Source organism: Phyllopteryx taeniolatus, chromosome 13 (assembly GCF_024500385.1).
Source record: "Phyllopteryx taeniolatus isolate TA_2022b chromosome 13, UOR_Ptae_1.2, whole genome shotgun sequence".
In the NCBI taxonomy this organism is placed as follows: domain Eukaryota; kingdom Metazoa; phylum Chordata; class Actinopteri; order Syngnathiformes; family Syngnathidae; genus Phyllopteryx; species Phyllopteryx taeniolatus.
Window position 1 is genome coordinate 3,391,503 of NC_084514.1, and position 11,579 is coordinate 3,403,081.

General features: G+C 39.0%; 1 protein-coding gene across 2 annotated transcripts; it reads left to right on the forward strand.

The window, feature by feature from the left end:
• The first annotated feature begins 307 nt into the window (after positions 1 to 307).
• Positions 308 to 11,257, forward strand: ivd (isovaleryl-CoA dehydrogenase). Of its 2 annotated transcripts, none has more exons than XR_009791540.1 (12): positions 308 to 591; positions 2,538 to 2,627; positions 2,710 to 2,761; positions 2,901 to 3,070; positions 3,145 to 3,238; positions 4,279 to 4,409; positions 4,493 to 4,589; positions 4,677 to 4,770; positions 4,861 to 4,942; positions 5,069 to 5,173; positions 7,050 to 7,222; positions 8,450 to 8,525. XR_009791540.1 is itself a non-coding variant. In XM_061795461.1 (12 exons), the coding sequence occupies exons 1-12, from the start codon at positions 460 to 462 to the stop codon at positions 8,581 to 8,583; spliced, it is 1,254 nt and encodes a 417-aa protein (XP_061651445.1). In that variant the 5' UTR covers positions 309 to 459; the 3' UTR covers positions 8,584 to 11,257. The 2 variants fall into 2 exon arrangements, 1 of the variants encoding a protein (XP_061651445.1); XM_061795461.1 differs by having other exon boundaries at positions 309 to 591; positions 7,150 to 7,222; positions 8,450 to 11,257.
• Positions 11,258 to 11,579: the final 322 nt, after the last annotated feature.

Below are 11,579 nucleotides of genomic sequence, written 5' to 3' on the forward strand. Positions count from 1 at the left end.
ATTCATATAACCACTAATACAAATACTATAATAATAATAATAATAATATAAAAACAAATGATAGATAGATAGATAGATAGATAGATAGATAGATAGATAGATAGATAGATAGATAGATAGATACTTTCATAAATACCTAGTTTTTTTACTACTACTACTAAAAAATGCAAACATACATTATTAATAGTATTAGTTAGAATGCAAGTGGGGGTGGGGGGAACAACCCAATTTTCAATCATTACCCATCCCATCCTACAGATGGCGGTAATTGACTGCTATCCACCTGTTCCACCCAACTGTTATCTTTATGTACCGTAGAAGAAAAGCCGCTTCGACTGAGGTTTGATGTACTGTTGAAAAAGTGAGACCTCCAGTGTTCCCGCACGAGAATACTTCTCTCCGGGGACGCTCGCGTTGATATCACTCGATCCGTTCATACGTCAAAGGGGAACGGACGCCATGTTTGCCGTCAGAAGCGCTCTCCGTCTGGGTCCGAAGCTATTCATTCCCGCGTTGGCGAGGCGCGGGTGCGCCGGGGCTGCTATCCCGGTGGACGATGTGGTCAACGGGCTGACAGACGAGCAGATCCAGGTTAGCCACATGGGGCAAGCTAGCACTACAAATATCGTAATTTTGCTGCAAGATATGAGTCACTTTTAACTTTTGGCTGCTTGTGAGGAGTTTTATTGGCAATAGAAGACGAATTATGAACGCAGAACGCGTGACAAGGTGACATAACTGCTAAACACACTAACATTCGAGACCTTGGAGAGTAGCCGTCCTAGCACAACACTATTGCTCATTTGTGTCGTTGTGGGGAAACGTATTAAAATATAGCCAACTAGCTCATGTTCATAAAAACATTTACAGCAAGGTGACACGGAGTGGGTGGGCTTCATAACTAGCATTTGATTGGATGACAGTCTGCCCTGCTCCTCGCAAGGCATTTAAAATTAGATTACAATGCATCTGTTTCAAAATCATAATTATTTCATGGTGGTAGAATGCACTTTTTCCTATCTTTGCATCACAGTAAGAGGCGGTTTTCCTCTAAATGTTGCAAAATAATCTATAACATTGTTAATAAAAGTGAGCATTCTTATCTTTTATTTTATACAGTTATACTTGTTGGATCCTAGATGCATGTGTACATAACCTAATGTCGTGGCAGCAGACTGTATCCTCTAATCAGGTACATCTCAATACTCGGGCTTCACTTTTTTAAACTGATGAAATAAATGAACTTTTGTATGATATTCTAATTTATTGCGATGCACCAGTACATGCCTTTGTTTTCACAGACTCCACTTGGATGAATTGTTGCAAACAGACAGCCATCCTTTGTAGCGCTTGTCCTAAGACAAACAACCGTTCAAACTCACATTTACACCTATGGACAATTGAGAAAATTCAGTGAACCTAACTAACACGCATGTTATTGAAATGCGTGAGAAAGACAGAGTACTTGTAGAAAAGCCACACAAGCATGGGGGGAACATGCAAATGCCACACAAGAGGACCGGAGGTGAGATTTGAAACCAGAACCTCAGAACTGAGGCACTATTGCCAAAACATCACTTTTAAGTCATATTTCTGCTTCTTTGTAAGTGGTGGCATGATGGCCAACTGGTTAGCACATCCACCTAACTGTTCTGAGGTCGGGGCTTAAAATCTATGCTCCAGCTGGGATAGGCTCCAAGTCACTCGTCACCCTAAGGGCAAGCAGTAAGAGGATGGATAGATATTTATTCTGATTGTAATTATTGTTGCATGTTCCATTGCTGTTTTGTACACTTAATCAATCGGGTGTCATTTTTGTTGAAAATTTATTAGAAACATTTCGTCACTGTCCATTGCAAAACATGGTCTCCCCAAAATGTTTTTTTTGTTTTGTTTTTTTCTTTTTTTAATTTGTTTGTTTGTTTTGGGGCGGTACGGTGGAAGACTGGTTAGAGCGTCAGCCTCACAGTTCTGAGGTGCGGGGTTCAATCCCCGTCCCCGCCTGTGTGGAGTTTGCATGTTCTCCCCGTGCCTGTGTGGGTTTTCTCCGGGCACTCCGGTTTCCTCCCACATCCCAAAAACATGCATTAATTGGAGACTCTAAATTGCCCGGAGGCATGACTGTGAGTGCGAATGGTTGTTTGTTTGTATGTGCCCTGGGATTGGCTGGCAACCAGTTCAGGGTGTACCCCGCCTCCTGCCCGATGACAGCTGGGATAGGCTCCAGCACGCCCGCGACCCTCGCTAGGAGAAGCGGCTCAGAAAATGGATGGATGGATGGATGGATGTTTGTTTTGGTTCTGAAAAATCATTTTTCTTGAGTTTTGGATGAAAAGGAAAACCTCATAAAATCTGGAAACACATACTTTTAATTTGACAGCGTACATTTGTACAAATAAACCCCTCCCCCATAATAAATGCCTTGCCTGGTCCTCTGCTTTTGAGTAAATAAAGGCACTTAATCAGAAAATGTGGTATCCTAATAATTTTTGATAAACATGTCATAAATTAATGTTTTTTCCCTTTGTCTTGCACAGCTCAGGCACAGTGTTCGTAAATTCTGTGCAGAAAAACTTGGGCCCCATGCTGAGGAGATAGACAAGAAGAATGAGTTTACAGGGATGCGGGTGAGTTTCAACGCTTTTATAGTGCAAGAAGGTTGGCACGATGATGATGAGCATATTGCAATTTATTGTCTTATGTTGTCAGGAATTCTGGAAAGATGCGGGTGAGATGGGGCTGCTTGGCATTACTGCACCTGGTACATCCATTCTTATTCAGCTTCTTTAACAGTTTGAATACTGACCAATCATGAAGGGAACTTCATTGTGTTTTTATTTATTATTATTTTTTTTTACTGTTGTTAATAAGTGAGTTTTTCCACTCTGTATGTCTTCCAGTGGAATACGGAGGCACTGGATTGGGCTACCTCGAACACGTCATCGTTATGGAGGAATTATCTCGTGTGTCGGCGGCCATCGCGCTCAGCTACGGCGCCCACTCCAACCTGTGCGTCAATCAGATGGTGCGCCACGCCAACGAGAAGCAGAAAGAGAAGTACATGCCAAAGGTTCGTACACTGGTTAAAGAATGGAGTAGGAAAAGAAAGTTAATGTTTATCTGAGATTTGTGGTTTATTTGCAGTTAATGACAGGAGAGCATGTGGGCGCCTTGGCCATGAGTGAGCCTAACGCTGGCTCTGATGTCGTGTCCATGAAACTCAAGGCGAAGAAGCAAGGTAGGATTCCTCAGAGTCTAGTCTTTGACATAACAGTGGAACCTCTATTTTTCTATAACAAATGTTGTTTTCATCATATACCTTCATTATCTGTCCAAATAATGTTTGAAGTCTTATTTTAACACTTTTGATTGTCAGCAAGTGTCAAAGTTAACCACTCTTCCTTAGGCTTAAAACTAAACCTCAAGTCTTGCATTAAAAAAGGCATAATAGTTACAAATGCAACACGCCATCTCACTTTTTAACATTCTCATTCGTATTGTGTATGTGTAGAAAAAAAATTAATCACATAAAAAAACACTGTAAAGGAGTCTTACTGCTTTAAAGTGAGTCTGTTGACTTGATGTAACCCCTGATGTATATTCAAGTGTCACAAAAAAAAGAAAAAAAAACACAACAGGCAGAGTTAATCCTTTTTATACTCGCCGCACTGAGCTCTCATGAGTGTTCTTGTGTGACGCATGCATGATGGCGATCCATCTATGGGGAAAAAAAAAAAAAAGCACAACACATACTGTACCAAGAATGAACCACTTTCATGTTTTCAGAGTTCAGGTTTTGCACAATATGCTGACATCATCTGTAATGTATAACAGTGGTTCAAACGGAAGTTTTGGCATTCTCGAATGTTTTGAAATTGGGCGACATCAAGGGTATTTGACGTCAGAAGTTCCACTGTACAGTGTTCCCATTCTATATCCCAGCACGCTACAGCACAGATTTTTTTGGGGGGGGGAGTGGAATGTATCTTTTTTATCGCAGAAATTCCCATGATATCGTAGAAATCTGTGATTTATAGTGATCATTTTTCATGGGTTTTTACAGAACACTTACTGTTATGCCCTTTTCAGCCCTTTATTGAACACTGGGAGAACAATAAAACACAAACACAATGGCCATACTCATATAAGATATTTTCACCTTTTGCGGGTGGGTAGGAATGTATCCCCAGTGACGAACGGGGGTTCACTCTGTTTGTTTTGGGGTTTTTTTCCCCCTTGTGACCCACACTGTTTATCTCTATCTGTATTGTTCTCCAGGTGACTACTACGTTCTGAACGGTAACAAGTTCTGGATCACAAACGGACCAGACGCCGACGTCCTCATTGTGTACGCTAAAACAGACGTAGAGGCCTATCAGAAAGGCATCACTGCGTTCATTGTTGAGAAGGTGGGTCGAATGACGTTTTAGTGCAACTATTCTTATTGATGTGATCATCACACATCACACTTCTATGTGCTCCTGTCCTGTAGGGGATGCCGGGTTTCTCCACAGCACAGAAGCTGGACAAACTGGGTATGAGGGGGTCAAACACTTGTGAGCTGATCTTTGAGGACTGCAAAGTCCCAGGTGTGCGTCCAAGAAGCACGTGTGATGGAGGAGAGAGAAAAAAGCTTCTGGTTCTTAATCATGCATGTTTTTTGTTGTTGTTTTCAGAGGGGAACATCCTGGGTCCATTAAACAAAGGGGTCTATGTGATGATGAGCGGTCTAGATCTGGAGAGGCTGGTACTCGCAGCTGGACCTGTTGGGTCAGTACTTCAATGGGTTAACGCTGACTGGCTTTGACCTTGTGTATTGAAATGTAGATGGTAGCCTTGAACGGAATTGCTTCTGTTCAGCATCATGCAAGCTGTTTTGGACTCTGCAATTCCCTACCTACATGTTAGAGAAGCTTTCGGAGAGAAGATTGGACACTTTCAGGTTTTTATGTTTTTGTTTTTTTTTGTCTTCTTATACAAGGGAAAAAAACCACTTACAATGAGCACATAAGAATTTGTTGGAATCTGCCCTTGAGTGAAATGAACCTAATGCTTGTCTTTCAAACAGCTGATGCAAGGCAAGATGGCTGACATGTACACCAGGTTGAGCTCCTGTCGGCAATATTTGTACAACGTGGCCCGGGCCTGTGACAAAGGACACTTTAGTGCCATGGTCAGCCTCTCATCTACTTCTTTTTGAGCATCTGTACAATTACCATCCACAATATTAGGTACCCCTGCTCATTATAATAAAATCCAGAATTCTATACCACTGCAAACTACAATAATACAAACTATTGAATTACTATGTCAACCATGAATGAGTCTTATCGTTAAAAAAAGTAGTTTGTAATACAGCCCTTGTATTGGCTCTCATTAGACTATGCATGTGTACATAATATTGTGGAAAAAGAAGTTCTTAATTACAATGTAATCACCGAAGTCAAACACTATTTTTTTTTTTTTTTTTTTTGTACATTTTATTAGATATAATTTGAAGTGAATTAATTCCAGGCTCAAACAGTCGTCACCATAAAACCTTTATTAACTGTAACATTTTTAACTGTCATAGAAGTATAAGAAGTTAACTCTATATAATCCCACTAAATTGGAGTAGAACTACTCACCCTTTGAAGACACCTCACAGTGATGTAATACTTTCACCAGGTTGCATTTAAAGGTACCACTGAAATGAATCAACTTTACACTGGAGTCCAAATTATTAGACATATGCTGTTTTTGCTTATTTCCTAGTCAGTGTGATTTACAGATAATTCCTTTTATTTTATTAACAATTTTATTTGCTTTAATACTGTATTTGGGATTTTATGGAACAAAACTACAATGATGACAACGTTGACAAGAAGAAATTACGAAAAATGTATTCTGCACAAAAAAAAAAAAAAAAAAAGGGTTGTAGATAAGTTGCGCATTTCTGTCACTGAGTTAATTGGAAAACCAAGTTCTGTTCCAAAATCAAGTTAAATGTGTTCACCTTTACTCTCATCTGTTGAATTTAAATCCATGGATAGATTCTGCCAAAATATCAATTGAGGATACGATAATTGCCTCTCAGAATCACTGTTTGGTGGTATATTGCTATCCACCATTATATACATTTCTTTTCGCTTTGCTCCATGGGTTTGTCAATAGTGTTGAGGTCAGGGGATGATGGTGGCCACACTATAAGTTTTCTCCTTTTAGCAGCTACAGCGCCAATGGTATTTTCTTCAGTGTGGTTTGCTGTGTTGTCTTGGATGAGAATGATTTTACTGTGGAAGGCAAGGTTCTTCTTGTTGTACTATGGCACAAAATGGTCAGTTAGAAACTCCAAATATTTTACATAGGTTACTTTGGTCACCACAGAGCCACCGAATATGACAATAGAGGTGTTTGGGCTTCGTTCATGTTTACATGCATGTGCTTAACTTTGTCCGAAGACACCAGCCATAAAGAAAGTTTTTGTTCGGTTTCAAACAATCATGTCATCAATCCTAGTTATGTTCGTTAGCAAAGCATACACAGGAAGTCAGCTATTCCGTGTTCTGCGTTGGTCACGTGACATTCCGCATAGAGCGGATTAGGCTCATCAGGGAAACTAATTATCAAACCTGAAATCAATATCGTTAATCTCAAGACTGGAGAAACAACATATGTGAAAACTTCCCCAGAAAAAGTACGTTTTTATTTCATTTAAAAAAAAATGTTTTACATAAATCCTATGTGCATAATCATTGGGGTCACAGTGTATATCTGTTTTCAGAGAATGGCATCATGGCATTAATCCTTTGAGATGTTGACTGAGCTGAGGTTTCATAATGTCATGTCAGAATGATGTGTTGAACTTAAGTTTTGTTTGATTTTTGAGACACATTTTTTTCCAGAGAATGTTGCTTGGTTGCAACTGGTGTTAGTGTTACCGGTTTTCTTACCATCATCATCTTACAAAAAACAATAAGGTTTGTTTTTTTTCTGTCACCATACCATAGTGTACTGTGTGTATATAATATTAATATTTAATTTCAAACGTAAAGTCTGTTTTTCTTTAGATCTTGACATTCATTTTAGCCTTGGTCTGGCTAATATCGTCACCTGACAACAACACTTGACAACTGACAGTGATTTTTCTGCTTTGTGTTGCCACTGGAGGACTGCGCCGGAGTCATTCTGTACTGTGCCGAGAACGCCACCCAGGTCGCGCTGGATGGCATTCAGTGTTTGGGTGAGTCATAAGACCTCTGCTTTATCATTAACCATCAAGTACCATACAATATTACAACAATAGGAACTCAAGGTAAATGAGAATCATACAGTACATGTGGACTGCGACTGACATTAAAAAAAACAATTGCGTCAATCAGATGCTGGTTGCTCTAATAGTTAAGCATATTGTGCACATGAATGAATGATTGCGGAGTGACTTGATTAGGAAGGCGGGGAGGTGTGTCTCTTCATGCAACTAATAGATTAGAGCTGGTAGAAAGATGAACATGACATTTCACACCTGACATTTTAGGTTGTCGTTAAAAAAAAAGAGACAGAACTTATGCACAGAGTGATTGTACACGTATTGCTATGTACAAGCAAGCGATGGGCCTGATCTTTTAATCAATTCATGGTGAATTGAATTGATTGAACCTTCATATCATGAGGTTGTGTGTTATTTGTCTTACTGCAAAAGAGGCATAATAGATTTTACTAGTTGACACAACCAGCAGAGGGTGCAATGAATTCAGACTAACTAGTTTCATGCCTTAATGGCCTTCCATACAAATCAAGAGAGAAAGCACACAGGAGAGAAAAGTGGGTGTGGGCTGATTTTGAGCTAAGCTATTGAAATGTAATAAATATTTAATAGGAAAATTGTCGTCAATATTGCAGTATTTTCTTCCATTATTGATAAAGGACATTATGGTGAGGATTGGAAGACCACTTATCTTTTCATAACATTTTACATCGCCATCTATAAACCAGGAATGACGCTTTTCCACTGCATGGTACCTACTCTCCTATCGAAGTTTTTCCATTGGCCAAAGATACATTTATACTACTTGGTCTGGGGCTTCAATGTAATTGGATGGGAAACCACCTTGGAATACCAGGCGTTGTAAATTTACCTGGCCTCCGAGGGCGCAAGCCAGCCCAGCTCAGTGCTCCTCCCAAGCCCAGATGAATGGGAAGGCCAAAACTTTATTCAAAAGGGTGACCCAGAATAGGGAAGGAGCTGGGAAGAATGCTATATTTTGAAGTGGAAAACAACCGAGCCGTGCCAGTACTGTGCAATGAAAAAGCGGCATATCAAACAGCCTAACGAACAGACACAAGCCAATGCAGGCAATGCAATGATTCAATTAAACATCTCAAGCTCTTTTATTACACACAACTTCTCCACGACCATGGAGCAAGGCCACATTTTCCAACTGTATCAGTGTCACTCTTCTGTCACCAGGCGGTAATGGCTACATCAATGACTACCCCGTGGGACGCTACCTGCGGGACGCAAAGCTATATGAAATCGGCGCAGGCACGAGTGAAATCCGCCGCCTTATTATCGGACGATCCTTCAATGCCATGTTCAAGTGAGAGAGAGAGAAAGAGAAGTGCTCTTATCAATGAGTGAGAGTGCAATTTCGTCCACGAGAAACACTTCTTCACAGCCTCACGGCCTTAACTTGTTTAACTAATCAGTGCCGCTGACCTACATCATGTTTGTGAATCTCTGTTAATGTTTTATGTACATGAAATTATGCCACGTTAACACCTGTAGTCTGAACACATCAGTGCGAAGTAACCTTCATATCAAGCAATTACTTTAATTACTGAAATTCCAGAAATGCAGTTGTAAAATGTTCCTGTTACATAAGTCATTTGTCACTTCATTAAATTCTATTAGCGTTTGGAAATATTTTTATCAATGTTAATGGTTGGGTTTTTTTTTTTTTTTTTCTTCCCCTCTTCCTTCTTCCAGTGCCTGCGGGCTAAAGAAACTGATTTTTGTTAACACTCCTATTTCCACTGCTTTCAGTACCTCTGCTAGGTAGATGGCAATAATGTGTCAAGTTAATCAAGTTGTCCTTTTACCATTTATAGGACAACATTCTTCCTGTTACAGTTCTGTGAGAGTGAAGTAGCACACAGATGAGTTTGAGTATGCAGAGGGATTTGGTTGAGCTTTAGTGTCGCTCCAGGACATTTGGGGCCGAGTCCTGCTGTTGGAATCAAACCAGAACGATCAATATTGACTTTTTCCAGCCTTCCAGGTGTCCATTGCTATCATAACCACTCATGATTGTACATTGTTCATGAAACAATCCAATGCACATTGAAACTGAACACTTGTTGGGCTTCTTTTAGTAGTAAACAACAAAGTACTGTTTTGGATGGGGTCAAGAGGTAAAATTATTCTGATCTTGTATAGTCTCAATCAGTTTTTTTTTTTCCCCTTTGGCTCCGTGTTTTTTTGTGTGATGGCAAAGAGTGTGGGATGAAACCATATAGACCCATAGTACAATGAGCAATACAATTAATAAAAGCTCAAATACACAAACTCATTTTACCAAGCGGTTGCTAACATAAATGCACCTATTATGCACAACATTTAAACCTATTAATTGCTTCTCGCTTACAATGTTGCTCTACAAACACCTTCCTGTTCCCACTCCATTAGTTTTACTTTATTTTAGTTGTATTATAGTGTTGAACTTCTGACATGGGGGTAAAATGTTTTAAATTCTGGCCACCATGTAGATATAAACATATGCACAAAATGCTCATTTGTGGCCAAAATATAACGTGTGACCATGAAATGGGTATGTCGTGCGCACAAAATACTTTTTGCACTCAAATCGCTTACTCAACTGTCAAAGGATGGTATTAAAATTATTAATTTGTATTTTGGGCACACCTACTTCATGGCCACAATTTTGCATTTTGTGGTCCCAAATTTGTATTTCGTGGCAATTAGCATTTTGTGCACACGTTATATATGTATTGTGTCCCATTTTTTCCACCCCATGGGCGTCTGGGGCTCCACAGTAAAGAACCTGTTCCCTTTGGATATTTTGCACAGTCACGTAAGCGAAGGCTCCATTCCATTAAGTGCTGCTGGAAGCCATGAAGCTAAGGTTGCTTGCACCCTAAATGGAATGTGGCCATGAATAATGTAATTACAGTTGTGCTTTTTCCTGCTTTGACTGACAGCTTGCAAATATGAAAGGAGGGAAAACTGACGCGCCACATGACCATCACCAGTTAGGGTGAGGGAGCACACGAAAACGACCATCTACTTGGTGTGTTGACTTTGTGAACTAAATACACTGATAAAAAGGATTTAACTATATTCCATGCTCTATTTTTAAATCATTTCACCTTCATTAGGAAAATGTTTTACTTAATTCCTGTAAGTGAAATGGGATTTTAGTGGAAAAAATTAAGTTGCTCTGAGAAGTGCATGTAAGCACTTCAATTTTAACCAACAACTCCTCTTTTTTCTGCTCTCTTTTGGCCTGAGCTGAACTAAAGAGCAGGTTTATCTGCTGAAGCCATTACTAAAATGCAAATGATGGGAATTCATCGATCAACACTCCAAAAGAAACGTTTGTTTTGATTTTCCTCCATTAAAGAATTCCTGTGATTTTCCAGAAGAATGGAGCCAATAAGCAAACTTCTTTTGTCTCTTTTCTTTTAAAGGACCTTTAGCATTGAGTTTATTATTACTTAAACATTTGTGCTAAAGTTAACAATCTGTTATTGTGGTGAGATGAGGCATATAGTCAGATAACCATCAAATGATTTAAATCTAGCTGCAGCTCAAATCAGATATGACCAATTAGTGCAACATACCTGTAGTATAATAGTTTGACCTAATGTGACATTTTAAATAACTATGTGGAAGAATTGTATTATTATGTTAGTTATTTAGTGAATTACCCCTATTGTGATGTCATAATTTGTTGAAATTCAAAACAGCTTGCTCACAGGGACATTTTTAGAAATAGATAGATTTAAAAAAAAGTGTACTTAGTTGTTTAATTTCTCACTTAATGATTGGGCAGACACTTCTATTTGTCAACAAGCCATAAAAAAGTATATTTTTTTAGTACATTTGTTACATCTTGATAAAAAGTGGCTTGAAGTGCTTTTGAATAATTGTTGATTGATGGTGTTCCATATTGTCATGTCTGTTTTTGTTACAAAGCTAATAGTAATAATGCTGTCCATGCAAAAAATAAAATAAATAAACAAATAAATCCATTCATCACCTTGCATTCTCTCACCAACTCTTTGCCTTACATTACAGAAACATCTATATTCATTCATTCATTCATTTTCCGTACCGCTTCTCCTCACTACCAGTAAGTCACAATGAACATATACTGCTTTTGACACAATCTATTTGGATCCAATATGGGATCCAGATGAAAATCTGCTGCCTTTACAAAGGAAATATTGTAAATACAGATCTTAGTTTTTGGGGTCGTAGAACTGCACTGCATCAAAAGTGTTTACATTTACCTTACAGTTTGTTAAATTAGTACCTCTCTGACAGTGTGTTTGTCAATTATCTTTGTAAATATGTA